Below are 16,694 nucleotides of genomic sequence, written 5' to 3'. Positions count from 1 at the left end.
AAAAACACAGGAATTGCCCTTCACAACTTAAAACAGGGCGCTGTTTGTTGCTTGTCAGTTTATTGTTGAAAGAACCCATTGATTTTGAACTCATAAAATAACATTTGACTCAGTTTAATTAGATAAATATACCTTTTCCCTTATCCTAAGTATATTATTATATATTATATAGGCCTACATAATTGCCTAGTGTGCAAGAGCAGTTTGTATTCCAAACAACAGGTTTATTGCGGTAACAAGCTAAACTGTTTTTATATAGAGCTATGATCCTTTAATAGTCACATGTTATAACTGTTTCATGCTTTCAATACTGCTACAACAAATACTAGTTCTTTCTTGCACTTTCACAGATGTGGGAGTTGATTGAATATATACAACCACCCTTCCTTTCCTCTCTCTGAAGTTACACCTTGTTAACACCTCGTTCATATTATAACCCCATTATGTGGTCTCTTACATATTCTGAGGGGAATAAATATCTATCTATATATATATTTGTAGTTCTTTATTTATTGTTCTACTAAAAATACATAATATAGGCAGAGATCAGTTTAAAACCTTTCAGAAAAAGTTGCTATAGTGTTTGTTCTCAGAATACTATTGTTTAGGTCACACATATGCAGACACAGAGGTGTACTGTCAGATGATTTTATTGTTATAGTGTACGACGTTGATTGACGTTCATATTAACATAATACGGTGCTACTATCTCTATTTCTGTACAACACACCTGTAAACGCTTTGAAGTAGAAAAATACAAAAGCACACACACACCGTTCATGATAACGAACAGGATAAAGAGAATGAACAGTGACATATTTTGAGATTTGTAAAACGCTCACGTCTTCTTGTTATGGAACAAACAAACAAGGGAGGAACCGTTTTGGAACAGAAGCGGCGTGATTTCCAGGAACGTGCATGTTGTACTATCCACCATCATGAAGGTAAGATTTGGAATTGCACCTTTTTCTTTTGCAACATTTTACAAAGCGTATTTTTTTTTAACACATACAAATAGTTAAAAAAACAAAACAAATGCAACAGCTCAGCAGGTCAAAGGTCAACTCGTCGGGCTGAGAGGGCCTGAGGAATATACTCCACGTTGCATCATCAAAATTTGTCCAGTAGTACAGTCCAAGAGAGTGTGAAACTGAATAGGCCTAAAAATGTCCTAATTTCCTCTTAACCAAATCAAGGGCATGTAGGGCAGCGGTAGAGCGCATGATGTCCTGGGTTCAATCCCTGGCATCTCCAAGAGTGAGATCCAAGGACCATCAGGGCCAGGCCCAGAACAGACCACGTTATGCTTATGACTGTTCTCAGTCCCACCTGTAGCTCATGAAATGACTCAATGTAAATCAGTTTGGTAATGGCGTCAACTAGACAGTGGGTGGGGGAAGGGGCATAACAGTCCATTTTGAGTATTATTGATAAGTTAACACAGCTAAAATGAAAGCTGAACCCTTTCCAATATCCTGTTTTTCTGTGAAATGGGCCAGTCATGTCGTTCATACAGACTTGAACAAAAAAACAAAACAGATTCAAAGCTATAGGTTTAAAGACAGTGTTACGAACAGATGTTTTTGTAAGGCGTGCATTCACAACAGCAGCCAGGATAGCTTGTGCGGTAAGCGACCAGGGTTCCCACGGTACGGTGTGTCTGTTGTTCGTTCATCAACAAAGTACGGCAGCAGTCAGGAGAGTCTAGGGCTGCTGGACTCTGAGCCTAAAGGGTTCTGGGTTTTGAATTCCCAGGTGTGCGGTCTACCTGGTCACAGCCAATCCTAGAGAACGATGGGCAGGAGCTACCTGCACCTGAATGACATGGATCTGGATTCACTGTCCGGGTGAATGATGCTCTATTAAAAGGAAAGCTAGAGACTCATTTCAAGGTATGACCCCCCCGTACAGTGTATGGTTTACATGTGATAAAATCAATGGAAATGGCAACACACTTGCATTGATGCTTAATACAGAAAATAGATATGTTGAAACAAGAACAAATAAATTACAAATACAATCTATTTTAACTTTGGGCATGATTCAGATTACAGGAAGATTAGGAATCTGATCCAAATAATTGGTGATATATGAGACACACTTTCTCACACACACACACACACACACACACACACACAGCAAATACACACGCTCATATGCATGCTCCCACACACACAATGCAAGCACACACACTCATTGAGACACACTTTTTCTCTCACACACACACACACACACACACACACACACACACACACACACACACACACACACACACACACACACACACACACACACACACACACACACACACACACACACACACACACACACACACACACACACACACACACACACACACACACATGCATGCTCCCACACACACAATGCAAACACAAACACACACACACACACACACATTCAAGGTGCTGGTATGTGCACAATAATGATTTACACAGCAACATAAAGAGAGTTAGCAGTGACATTTAACCTTTCTTCATTCCTAAAAATAACAACAAATTGGATAAGGCAACCAACCCAAAGTAAAACAAGATACAATCATAAGACAGGCAGGAATTGCATTAAGTGTCTTAATGCGTATCCCTTGTCTTATCTACACAACAAGGGACGAAGTTTGTAGGACGAGACACAGCAACAGATACAAATACAAACAGCTGGTTCTGTTAGTTTCCACCTCCGCACCAGTTCAATATTATTTTAGTCCGAGTTCCAACCTGTTCCAGCAGTGGCCACAAGGGGGTAGACATAGACCACTCCACTACCAGCGACAACTGCAGCAAATGTCTTTACTTACCGTAGCGACGGTGGAAAAACGAAGATTCACTGATAGCTCACGTCAGAATAATAATTTAAGAAGCTCCCGAACATAACGTTAAGAAAAGATAACCAAAATGTTGTTTTCAATTTTTTTGCAACTTCCACTACAGCACCGTGGTAATTTAAAGTAAAGTTAAGTAAAAACGTGTGTGAATAAAAAGATACATTTAAATTTTCCATTGGTACAGAAAAAGAGAGGTCCCTGCTTTTGCTACAGGAGTAGGAAGACGCAGAGGACCGCATATTGTTTATCAAATAATAAAGCAGGATGCAAAATGAGATTTTAGAAGAACAGAACCCATATATAAACAGAAACCCATTAGTACTGCTTAGACCCTATTCGTTCACTGTGGTTGACAAACACACAATGAAATATTTTAAAACGCACAACTTCTACAATAAAAGTCTAGTCTCGCCTCATTTGTATCCTCCCAGTAGACCAAATGAAAACATAATTAAGGCATCATAAATGACACAATAGCAAAAAATAAATCACGTCTTAATTATTCTATTGTTCTAGATCATTCGAGGCACAGTGTAGTTCAACCAAATCTAACACCGGTTAGAGTTCTGGTGTGTATTCGGTGAAATTTCAGTTAAAAATTATAAGTCTCTTCCTCTCTCCACAATGTTTTCACATCCACGGCCATCATCTCCCGTTTCTACCCCACGATTGGTTGAAGGCCGGGAGTGGGAGGGGCTTCCCGGTCTACTGTATTCTGTCTGGCCTGGGGGGGGCGCTGCTGCAGCTCTCTTCGTAGCTCGGAGGAGGTTCTGCACGGGGAGGAATGAGAGACAGAAGACGAATGTAGATTATTTCCTTGTGGCTTAAATCCATCAAGTTAATCCTGGGCGCATTGTCTGTAGATAACCCCTGAACTATATTGTACAACTGGTCTCCACCCACCATGGGGGTAGGCATGTTTGTATATATACGCGTGTGTGTGTGTGTGTGTGTGTGTGTGTGTGTGTGTGTGTGTGTGAGAGAGTATGAGAGTGAGTGAGTGATTGTATGTGAGTATGAGTGAGTGAGTGAGTGTGTGACTGAGTGAGTGAGTTTATGTTTAGTGTATGTGTGTAAGTGTATGTGTATGTGTGTGAGTATGAGTGAGTGAGTGAGTGTGAGTATGAGTGAGTGAGTGAGTGTGAGTGTGTGTGTGTAAGTGTATGTGTGCGAGTATGAGTGAGTCAGTGTGTGTGTGTGTGTGTGTGTGTGTGTGTGTGTGTGTGTGTGTGTGTGTGTGTGTGTGTGTGTGTGTGTGTGTGTGTGTGTGCGTGCGCGTGTGCGTGCGCGTGTGCGTGCGCGCGCACCGTGGGGGTAGTCTGAGCTGCTGTACTCCGGGGGCAGGATGAGGGAGCAGGAGGTGGGCATGGGCGTGGCGCTGCCCTCCGAGTAGAAGGGGACGGTGGCCCCCGTGGACACACAGAACAGCGGGGCCGCGCCCGACGACTCCCCGCCGCCGCCGGGGCCCCCGGGGCCCCCGCCCGGCCCCCGCTGCCCCGGCGCGTGGCCGTAGGCGCTGGGGGACATGGTGGCGCTGGCCTGGCCCGACGGGTCCTGCTGGGAGTGGCTCTTGGTGGGGATCTCCTCGCTGGCCCCGGGGCCCGCCCCCGCCGCCGCCCCCCCTCCAGCCGCGCCGCCGGCGGCCCCCCCCCCGTCGTGGTGCTCTGCCGGCGGGGCGCTGGGGGTGACGCGGTCGGGGCTGTGGGCGCCGGGGTACTGGGAGGACTGGGAGGCCAGGGAGCGGGAGCACGGCGACAGGGCCACGGCGATGTTACCGATGTAGATGGGCAGCGTGACCACGGCCTCGGGGGACCGCAGGGACACCTGGGAGAGAGGGGGGGGGGGGGGGGAGAGAGAGAGAGAGAGAGAGAGAGAGAGAGAGAGAGAGAGAGAGAGAGAGAGAGAGAGAGAGAGAGAGAGAGAGGCGTCATGGGGGGGGGAGAGAAGGAGGGGCGTCACAGGGGAGAGAGAGGGGCGTCATGGGGAGAGAGAGAGAGAGAGAGAGGCATCATGGGGGAGAGAGAGAGAGAGAAGGGGGGGTCATGGAGGAGTGTCTAGTGGCCATCTTGGTTCGTTTGGGGTTTTATACGCTAGCTGGGTGTGTGTGTGTGTGTGTGTGTGTGTGTGTGTGTGTGTGTGTGTGTGTGTGTGTGTGTGTGTGTGTGTGTGTGTGTGTGTGTGTGTGTGTGTGTGTGTGTGTGTGTAATATTCCAGTAAACTCATGTTCACATAAACACATTTAACTCTTTTTCTTTAGTCTGGTACTGTAACATGTCAATAAATGTTACGGATAGCAGTTAGGAAGTATTCTGCTTCTACTCAAGATTCATACTTATTACCAACTACAACCACTACTAATATTTTAAATATCACAATTCATCCTTAACATAAAAAATGTCAATGATTAAGACTATGTACTTGAATTTAAATAAGGTGCCAGTGTGTATCAAAAGGCATAAAAACAGAGCTTGTTTATCCAATCCAAACCCCCTGCCGTGCTAAGCCCAGAATGTCCTCAAATCGGAGTGAGGCCGTCGCCTCCGACCCAGATAGGCTTTAGAGCCAAGATGGCCGCTCGGTGAACCAGGCCCGTTACAAGGGATGTGACATGTAGCTGGTACACACACACACACACACACACACACACACACACACACACACACACACACACACACACACACACACACACACACACACACCAATGGAAGCATCGCTACAGTTCAAACGACCTTACTTCTGTCAGCCTACACAGACATTAACAAAGAGTAGATATCAAATAAAATAAAAATGGAATACAACTGAAATTAAAGAATTGATGATAAAAAAATGTAACAATTCATGCATAACTAAAAACAAAAATTGTTAAAAAAATATATATATATATTTATATATATTTTAATACAATTATTTTATAAAAAATTAAATATATATATATATTTTGAAATTATAAAAAAATTATAATATATTATTATATATATAAGTAAAATAAAATGTATGAATGAATAAAAAAAAGTAACAATTTATGCATGACTAAATTAAAAAAAAATCGTAAAAAAATAAATAAATATATATATATATATATATATATACAGTATATATATTTTTTAATATAATAATTTTATTAAAAATTAAAAATAATATATATTTATTTTTAATGAACTCATACAAGTAAAATAAAACGTATGAATGAATAAAAACGTAGGTCGGTTGGCGGCGCTGACCTGGATGAAGTAGTCCACCTCGATGAGGCCGCAGCAGGCCAGCGCCGACTGGGGCAGCGGCGGGACTATGATCTGCTCCCGCCACTCGGCGTGTTTCCCCGCCTTCACCCCCGCCCCCTCCACCTCCGCGATGGTGCGCAGGTCGTACAGCGGGCGCTTCGTCCGGTACGTCACTTTCTGGGTGGGGGGAGACGGAGACACACTCAGGGCACACGTCTGAACACGCGTGTTGGGGAGTTCACTTTCACATGCGTAGACACCATGTGACGCATTTCTCTTGGTTAAGGCCAAAGTATTCTACTCCGTAATCCGTAATCTGTGATCCGACTCCGTAACTACGGAGACCCCCCCCCGAGCAGTCGCAGTTCTCCGTCGGGATGTCGGATACGCGATGCAATTCGCCGCCCGATCGATCTTATATGCTGACTACTAATCATGTACATAGTGTTGAAGATAAACTTACAAAGCTTTTCAAATCTTATTTGGTGTTTTATTGGTCCTTAATGTGCAAAGTAAACAATGTACAAAGTAAATAAGGTGCAAAGTCAAACCGGGAAAAGTGATTCCGAAAATTATTTTGTTAGAGGACCAAGCACAGCCCTCGCCGTCTCCGTCCGTCTCCGTTGCCTCGCCGGAGAGTTCAAAAGTATTGGATGCGCACGTGGAGCTACGGAGAGGGTCTCCGACGGGCTCTCCGTCGACGGAGAGGGCTCTCCGTATCTACGTACAGCACTTTACGGAGGACTATAAATCCACCTTTAAAGTTGTAGCAAAATAAAGCATATTATTAAATGGCATAAAAAGATGTATCATATGTAAATATATTCTAACAAATGAGTTAATGCATTCATTCATTCATTCATTCATAAATGCACATCCTCCTGCTGTTCATTTGGGTGTTGGTCATGTGACTTCAGTGAATTTGAACCCTGCCCGTTTCCATGGCGTGGCTTTATTAAGGCCTTTACATGCTCAGCCAAGCTCAGCGTGTAAGAAACACAACCAGCAGCCTGCAGTATAAACATAGCAACACAGCCACATGGTTCCGGAGCCCTGTGGTGAACATGTCGACCCAATCAAAGGAAACGTTGACCCAGATTTTGGGGATCACTGATTGGTGAATTGAGGATCTGCAAAAATAGCGAACACCATTTGATAGTTACCCTCATGAGGCCGGCCAATAGGAAGCCCTGTATGATAGTTACCCTCATGAGGCCGGCCAATAGGAAGCCCTGTATGATAGTTACCCTCATGAGACCGGCCAATAGGAAGCCCTGTATGATAGTTACCCTCATGAGACCGGCCAATAGGAAGCCCTGTATGATAGTTACCCTCATGAGGCCGGCCAATAGGAAGCCCTGTATGATAGTTACCCTCATGAGACCGGCCAATAGGAAGCCCTGTATGATAGTTACCCTCATGAGACCGGCCAATAGGAAGCCCTGTATGATAGTTACCCTCATGAGGCCAGCCAATAGGAAGCCCTGTATGATAGTTACCCTCATGAGGCCGGCCAATAGGAAGCCCTGTATGATAGTTACCTGTATGAGGCCGGCCAATAGGAAGCCCTGTATGACAGTTACCTGTATGAGGCTGGCCAGCACGGAGCCCGTGTCCTTCCCAGACTTGTTGTGTATCTCGGTGGCCAGTCGGACCACCTGCCCAGGTGTGTAGCCCCGCAGGTCGCTGCAGGCCCTCAGCATCACCGTCCCGGTCTTCACCAGCAGGTAGGTGAACTTCTTGGTGGTCACCGCATGGTTGGGTTGCTAGGGGAAAGGCATGACGTTGTCAGCGTTAGTTGTTTGGTTAAAAGAGGCTGTAGGTTAGATTCAAGAGCAATCATTTGAGCATCATTTGTTATAAATGGCCTGGTCCTGTCAGCTACTCATCAGTGAAATGCACCGTGAGAATATCTGTTTGGAGACGACCCAATGGTCTCTGTATGAGACCATTTCGATTTTAGACCGGTTCTGTCTCATTTCTGACCAATCAGGGCCTCTCTTCCGGGATTGGTCCAGGGAATCCACCTTGCCTGTCAATCACAGTCTCGTGGAATGCAACACCTGCTCTTGGAGTGAGGTTTGTACCCTCGGGCCCAAGCATCGCTCTGGAACATGAGGTTCAACCATATCTGGTGTTCTTATGTTCAGGAGCGATGTGATATGGGAGTGTGGGGGGGGATGAGGGGGGAGAGATGGGAGACGGGGTGAGGGGGTAGAGGGTTCAATTAGATTGAAGCAAGGGGAGAGAATGAATTACAGTTTGTTGATTGCCGAAATCCAATAAGGTGCCATCTTGATAATGACTGGCCCAATAAATGGTTCGATTAGTATGTAAGAGATTCCACTCTCATCTCCTCCTTCCCCTCCCCTCCTGTCCTCCACTCTCCCCCCCATTTCCCTTCCTCCCTCTCAAGGCCTCTCCTCTCCTCTTATCTCCTCGCCGTTCCTGAGTCATGTCGGAAAAAAGGCTAAACTCCACAGCTTTTATCACGAAGCAGGTTATAAACGGTTTGCATAGAGCAATGACTACGAGTATGAGTATAAAGTGGATCCTAGTGTGAGTGAATGAGGACACGGCTTTCAAAAGCGTGTCTGCTTGAACAAAAGTACGATAATGAAATGATGGAGCGGTCGCATTATTTACCTGGGAAGACTTTAAGCATTCTTTGTAATCTATCAGAAGTGCTTCCTGCTTACAAAGTACCCATCCCTATCTCATACTGCCTAGTCCCTACAGCTCACTCGCACTTTCTTTTTGCACTACTTGCACTTCACTGTGATTAGAACTGTTTAACTATTAACTATTTGCTGCACAGATATTATACTGTGCATATATTTATAGATGCATGTTGCTCAAACTGATGTTTGCACTCTGGTTAGACCCACCTACATTTCGTTGCATTGTAACCGGTTACTGTGTAATGACAATAAAGTGAATCTAATCTAATCTAATTTAATCCAGAGACATCCTCAATAAAACTGCATAACCCACAAAGGTCTCACCTCGATGTCTGGGACCTCGTTGAGGTTGAGCAGGTTTAGCAGGTAGAAGGGCTTCTGGGCTTTGTAGTCCTTGGAAAAGCGAGGCGTATCGATGAAAGCTTTTATGCGGTAAACAATTTTCCCAAAGGGGCCTTCAAATGAAGTCGGCACCGCAGCTGGAAATAGATAAATAGAATTTATGAATATATTAAAGTAGAGTTCAGTGGAGCAAAAAAGAAGATTGGATAGCAGTACTGCAGAGAATGTTAAATTAAATTACATTAGACCCTATTTCAATTAGATTATTTTAATATTAACTTTGTTCAGAATGCAGCAGTTTTGAGTCGAGACGAAGGAGGATGCTTAGAGTGAGAGTGAATCGTCATCCTCATTTCCCCATAAAAGGCCCAATCCAGGTATGAGACAAGCCACAGGCTGAGACTAAACGGAGCAGGGATGGTCATAATCCCTCGTCGCGATTTAATTTGAGATAATAAAAGTACTCAGAGCATTGCACTGACATGTTGTGAACGTCACAAAAACTGTTTTAGCTGGTTCTAGTTTCTAGTTTCTAGATGATTCAAGTTTCTCGCTTCTAGGCCAGCTGCCAAACTCGTGCTTTTCATGCGCATCCTTCCATGATTTGCATCAGGACATTAAAAAACAGCTCAGTGAAAACTAGTGGAGTTCAATACCGTCGACAGTGTAACACTGTTCCTTGTTTTACCCGTCTGTAACCTTGTGATATTTGACTATGTATTTGGACAATTAATTCCTATTTCAACAGAGATTGGGCTGGTGTTGTGATCCGACTTATGTCCCAGAGGATTAGCCTGCATAACGAGAGACGTTTAGAGCGAGAGACAGAGAGCGATCAAGAGACAGAGACAATAAACTGAAGCACTATAGTGCTGCCACTGCCTCTCTCCCATCTGCAAGATAAGCCTGAGAACTGCATAAAGCTTCTTCTTTTTTTTTTTTTCAATGATGGTTCAATGAATAAACGTGTTTAGTTGTTGAGCATGTCACTAGTCTTGTGTGAAGAAGACATGCTGGCATTTCCCACTCTCTTCTCTGTTAAGATATAACATTTTATACCTGCTGCACGAGTCCACAGCATGACACTGTATACAACAAGTCTACCAGCTAGACCTGATGCAGGGGAACTACAGCAGAAAACACAGGCATCACACAAAGCATTTCCTCTCTCCTTTCCTGGTGCTGGCTGGCCTCAATCCAGAGCACTACCCAACCCCCCCCCTCCCCCCCGGTTATCTGATTGTCCTTATCTGGCCAGGCTTCCAGAGCTGCCCAGTCCTATCAGCCAACGCCTAGCTCCAGCCTCTCCTTCTCCCCCAGCCTGGAGACCAGCACAGCACACACTGCAGTCTGCCACAGTCTCCTGGCACCAGAAACACTCCCAGAACGCTGGGGATCGGGCTGGTGGCATTTCAGTCCTGGTATCCTACCGTCCACCTTCAATGTACACTGTGCTAAATGTACCGTGAAATGTATCCTATACATATGTGTGTAAGTATAGTTTAGTATAAGTATTCTAAACTGATTAACATATCGGAAATGTATCGGAAATGTATGCTGTACATATATCCTAGAAGTGACCTAAACGTTTCGTAAATGTACCCAAAATATCAATTAAATCTGTCCTTAATGTATGCCAAAGGCACCATCAATACAATCCCGATGCATCATTAACTAAACTAATACTGAATGCATTCAACATCCTTTTTGAAATCCTAAATGTGTCCTTTCCTTTGCGGATAAATCATTTTGGAAACGGCTGTGATGTCACACAATGTGTGACAGCGTCGTTCTGCTGTATTGATGCTGGATCAATTTCTCTAAAAGAGACCAGTTTAACGGCCGGGTCGAACTGTGTCTGAGGGGGAGGTCATTTTCAAGAGGAATATTGACTACACATTAGGCGCTTCATCTTCAGGTAAGCACTCCCCCCTACCCCCTCCCCCCCCCCCCCCCCCCCTCACATCTTGTTGAACTTTAAAACAGGGAAACCAGCCTGTGAAGGAGGGCCTTGGGTTATTGACACAAAGCAAATATCCTGATAATCCCATTGATTGGTCCATTGGTAGGCTACATTGTTTGGTTTGGTTTGACTAGTTCCCACACGAGATGACCTACGCCGTTGTCCCAGAGAGGCCGTGTGTACTCTTAAGCTGCAGAGCTAACAACCGTATTGTCTAGCTCTGGGCCAGCACGGTGTAGCATTACATGTTGGTACACACGGCTGAAGTAGAAATACCTTTTAAGAAGGCATGACACTTCCCTTTGCACTGTACAAACACCTGGCAGCATGTCTGGGTTTAAACCACGAAACCATTACTTGGTTCTGGAAACACTGACTCAGAGGGTGGGGTAATCGAGATAGGACATTTTTTACACACGTTTCTAATCCTGATCCCTGCCTCACATCAGAAACACCTCAAGAACAGACACCAGGGAAGCAGGAGGGGGTGGGTGGGGGGGGAGTTGCTGGGCCTATGAAAACCATCGTAAAGAGGTGCTGGTATATTTAGGACAACTATTTGACGTGATTTAGGCTAACCAAACATAAAACAGCCCGGGGGTTAGCTCTTGAGAGAGTTGGACACTCTCTCTGTGTTGAGAGTTTCCGAAGTGGGCCTTGACGATAAAATAAGTTAATCATTACACTTTAATCTAAAGCGTACGTCGATATATATATGTGATTAAGGAGCAGGGAGGGGTTTGGTATCATGATGACTTGGACATTTGGGCGTTTGAACCCAGGACTTTAGCTGTTGCCGGGAACAGACGTGTTGGTTAATTAAGGACTTCCTGTAGTTTCAGCGGCGCTGGACAGTACAAGGGCTATTTTACGCCAGCTTACTCCAGAATATTGAGTTACTTTAATCATGGAATAATTATCGTATGTGTTGAACCACATTTTCCAGACTACGTTGCAAAGTCAGACTGATGAATGAGTATTAGTGTATTCATTCATTAGTGTATTCATTATTCATTGGGAGACCAACGGGAAACAATTAACCAAAAGCTGATGGTCAACTTGACTTGACTTCACTGAAAGGTTCATGGCTAAATTATACGAGGTCACGGTGACAAAACAAGCGTTGACAGTATTGTTACATCTAGTACGTTACTGGTCTAATCTGAAACCATGTCGGAGTATACTGAGTTTAACTGGGCGTGATTACACAAGTCCTCTCCGTCTCCATTGTCGTGTTGCAACAGCTCAGAGACTGGCAGTGGCTCTGTTACCGTGGCGATGTCCTCTTCCACAGGAAATAAGACCTGGATGGACCTATTAATAACATGCCGTCTTATTGAGTTATCAGCCGTGTACAGATGCACGGTCCTGGAACAGCGAGGGGTGTGTGTGTGTGTGTGTGTGTGTGTGTGTGTGTGTGTGTGTGTGTGTGTGTGTGTGTCTGTGTGTGTGTGAGAGAGCGGAGGCCCTCCCACAGGGTAAACATGATGAGGTCATACCTGGGATGGCGAACTGGAAGGGAAAGCTGTGCTCTCCCGCGGTCAGCGTTCCTGTTGGGAAAAAGACAAAACACACACACACACACGCACTGTCACACACTGGGTGTTTGCACTTGCACACATGAATAGAGATGGATCTTTCGGGACCACGTGGAAACCCCCTGCGGTGTGTGTGTCTGTTTGTGCTGGGAGTTGTCACTTCTTATCCGTTCACGTTTAGTTTTTCTCCATTTACAGTCTGTGGTGAAGGATTGAGATTGTGGCTCTGTGGTTTGGGGGACAGGATTTGAACTGATAAAAAAAACCCATCTTTTACACAATGGCAAAGCTTGAAATGTCTGTTTGTGTAACACTTTGTACAGATTGTTATGGTCTCTTGAGTCTCTTCTATGGACAGGCCAATGAAGAGAGAGTGAGGAAAGTGAGAGAAGAAGAAAAGAAGAGAGGAATGAGACCGGGCAGGAATCAAACCTGTGGCCACAGCAAGGTGTATTGTTGATGTGGTCAGTGCACCAGCGGGTTGAGCCACTCAGCCTGTTTGACTGTCTAAGTGTGTGCGTGCGTGTGTGTGTGTGTGTATGTATATGTGTGTGCATGTATGTGTGCGTGTGTGCGTGCGTGCATGCGTGCGTGCATGCATGCGTGCATGCGTGCGTGCGTGCGTGCGTGCGTGCGTGCGTGCGTGTGTGCGTGCGTGTGTGCGTGCGTGCCAGAGCCAGTGTAAATACATGTGTTCCCTGTTTATTTAAACTTCACACTGAAACGCTAGCCGGTGAGAGTGCAGCCGCCCCGGCCGTGGGCGCGGGCCTCTTGTGCTCGGCAGGATGAGGTTACGCCGTTCAAACGCTGCCCTCCGGCTGAACGACACCCCAGCCCGGCAACCGTATCAGCACCTTCCACATTCCCAGTTCCAGTGTACCGCGGTTACCTGGGGTGTGTTACGGTGTCATTATTTGTCGCTTGACTCGCTTGACTTTTAATTAACGTCTATTGAGGTTTGCCGAGTAATTAACTATTAACGTTCGTCATTATTCGTTGAGAAACTCACATTTCAAGGTGACATGTTGCCAATGGTATTTTGCTGTGTAACATTGTGTTGCGTGTTTCGCTAGTTAAATGATGTTACGTTGCATGTCGCTGGTACATTATGTCCGATTAGGTTAGATAATGTTTCGTACACTACGTTTTGCTATGTTACATTACATTTCATTACGTTATGTGTTACATTATAACATGTGACACAATGTTACATTTACGTTGCAATGCATAGTGTGTTACAATACACATTGTGTACAATGTGTTACATTACATTGTTACCTTTACATTTAATTACATCACATTTGTGTTAAATGATGACACATTACTCTAGGTAAGGTTATATTTTCATAAAATACAATAAAATGTGTTTTAGGTTTTAGTAAAAGGATCCCCATTAGCTTACGCCATAGCAGTTTGCTAGTCTTGCTGGGGTCCACATGTGTATATTTATGTTGAGCAGATATAAACGGTAGCCCCCAGCATTAATAAGCCAACAGGTAACAGTGCAGTCGTTGGGTCTCATGGGGTGTGGAGCGGGCTGGGCGGTCCTCATGATCTAGAGAGCGAGGTCCCTGCAGGGCGGGGCCAAGGTAGGCCTGGGCGATATGGCTGAAAGGCACATCACCATATAACTATTGATAGTTTGAATGACCTAAAGAGACTAGGAATTACCATGCTGGATTTAAACACTTCTGTTGAACACTTCACGTGACCTTCCACTGTTCTTCATTGATAAATACTCCAATGTCGATACAACAATGAAAAACACTCAAATATTATAAATAAGTTTGGAACCGCGTTTGTGTCACAAACCCAGCTGCTAGCTTCGGTGGTCCGGTCTCTTATCGATACACATTGAACATGTTTTCTATTGATATTGATCAGAAGTCGATCACGATACGTTCATTGATTGTTTTATTAGGCCGGCGAGGGGCAGCCTGGGAAACGAGGGTCTCTTTCCGTGTGCGGTGGGAGACAGAATCCCTCTCCTCTCTCCGCCACGCTGACAATGGGAGGGCTGGCTCCCACAGGGAGGAGGACGCTGCTGATGAACGACTCTCCAGATGAGGGACCGCTCCCACCGCCATGCTGTTGCCAGGCAACGTAGCCAGAGCCGAAGAAGAACAGCGCCTGCATTTTGAAGTCTGGCCAGTGATTGTGTGAAGTGATGATGGGAGGGTGGGGGGTTGGGGGGGGGGGGCGGTGGTGATTGTACTGGCCCTGATGGAGAGGAACGTGGATGGTGATGAGGCGGACGGAAAATGCCAGAGATGTTCAGCATCACGTGAGGTCAGATAATGTATCCTGATGAAGGTCATTTTGGCGGCTTTTATCCAAAGTTTAACAAAGCTGTGCCTGTGAATGACTACAACAACCAGCCAGCCAGTGGGAAAGTAACCCCCTAACCCTTGCCTGTTTAAATCCTTGCCTCCAAAAGGACCGAGGAAAGTTAATTTGATTAAAATGGAGCATTTTAAATGTATACTGCACACATTGAGTGCAGGGATGAATATACAAGGATGGCTCTTCATGATGATCTCTGCTGGGCATCTCATCTCTTCCTCATCGTCACCCACAAGCTTCCAATCCGTTGGTGACCTAACAAGTGGGAGAGTCCGTCTGGAGGTGTACTCTGGGCTGGGCCGCAGCGTGGCTGATACAACCCAAGCAGTCGCTCTCTGGACTCAAACAAGCGCAGCTGGACCAGGAGAAGCCACTTCCCAGCAGAGTTAATCAATGACTTACAAGATGTAGGAGTTGGAGGGGGGCTGGCCGCGATCGAGCAGAGCCAGAGTGCACCCCCCCCCCCCCCCCCCCTGCTCAGTCCGACTCTCTCTCAGTAACATGATCCTTCTCTGATGGGTGTCTCTCTTTTTTACCAGCCTTTTCTTTTCTTTTCTTTTGTCGTTTTTATGGAACATGATGACACTATTGTTGAGTGTTGCATTGTCCAAATAGTTTGTTTGTCGTTTATCATGATCCGTCATCGAAAGGTGCTTCACACGGTGTGTGTGTGTGTGTGTGTGTGTGTGTGTGTGTGTGTGTGTGTGTGTGTGTGTGTGTGTGTGTGTGTGTGTGTGTGTGTGTGTGTGTGTGTGTGTGTGTGTGTGTGCGCGCGCACGAGGGGGCCAGAGAGGTCTATGTGGTTTATTTTCAGTTTTCTAGAAAACCCAACAAGGCTCTAAAATAAATACAATCCTTAATTGAAGACTAATACTAAATTATTTAAACGCAAAGCAATTTTATTGATTTGATTTCACCCACTCTTCAAAGCACGACGCAAGAAGCCCATTGGCAACACACCACACACAGTAATGTCTCCGTCATCGCTGACAATAAACCTTTCTCCGTCTACAAATCTGCTGTATTCTCACATCACGTAATCAAACAATGAAGGTTTAATTTAGAACCCCTCAGTTTGATGATGACGGCGCGTGTGTGCAATGATAATTATTATAATGACAACTCTGTGTGTCAACTTTGTGACGGCGCCGTGGAAAAGGATTAGGAGCACTGTAGTCATAACACAACAAAACCAGTTATCTCCTCACCGTTCCACCGTTCCGGCTTTCACGCTCCAGTGGCCATCGCTGACTTCCCTCCAATCCTGCCCTCAGTGCACTTTTAACAGAAACTTTCATGCATGCCTGTCGCATTTGATCATTCACAACCACACAGGAAGACACACAGACACACACAGGAAGAAGAGGACGCTTGCGTTTGCAGACTTGTCGTGTGCGAAATCACCGTCTGTGAAATGAGTGATTCTATCCCCTTGTTCTCGTTGCGCACAATAACTTTGTAACCGCTGCGGTCGGTTGGTTTGGTTCTCGTCAGTGTTTGTAACTTCCCCTACATTCTTTACCTCTGGTTACCGCTCGTTAAACGACTCTTCCTCGCCGTGCTTTGACTCATCGCGGGTTCCGTCCCTGCCACCTTGCGGTCGCATTACTACCCGCGTGTTCATCGGTGACTGTTGAATGCTGACCAACAGCTGGTGAGAGCTGGGAGAGGGCCAGAATCTGTCTCACACTCCACGAATGGGGGGGGGAGGGAGGAGGGAGTGGGGTGGGGGGTGATTTTCTGGGTGATTAGGGCTTAGCTTTGGAC

General features: G+C 45.5%; 1 protein-coding gene across 1 annotated transcript; it reads right to left on the bottom strand.

Moving 5' to 3' along the window:
- Window positions 1-671: 671 nt before the first annotated feature.
- On the bottom strand, window positions 672-14,720 carry arrdc1b (arrestin domain containing 1b; the record flags this gene model as incomplete). The annotated part of the gene is made up of 7 exons (XM_084483259.1): window positions 672-3,609; window positions 4,147-4,663; window positions 6,061-6,237; window positions 7,644-7,826; window positions 9,066-9,220; window positions 12,546-12,596; window positions 14,666-14,720. The coding sequence occupies 7 exons, from the start codon at window positions 14,718-14,720 to the stop codon at window positions 3,545-3,547; spliced, it is 1,203 nt and encodes a 400-aa protein (XP_084339385.1). The 3' UTR covers window positions 672-3,544.
- Between the last annotated feature and the right edge of the window lie 1,974 nt (window positions 14,721-16,694).

This window comes from Micromesistius poutassou (genome assembly GCF_964030765.1).
Source record: "Micromesistius poutassou genome assembly, chromosome: 18".
Taxonomy (NCBI): domain Eukaryota; kingdom Metazoa; phylum Chordata; class Actinopteri; order Gadiformes; family Gadidae; genus Micromesistius; species Micromesistius poutassou.
Note: the sequence above shows the minus strand (reverse complement) of the source record. Positions and strands in the feature narration are given on the sequence as shown.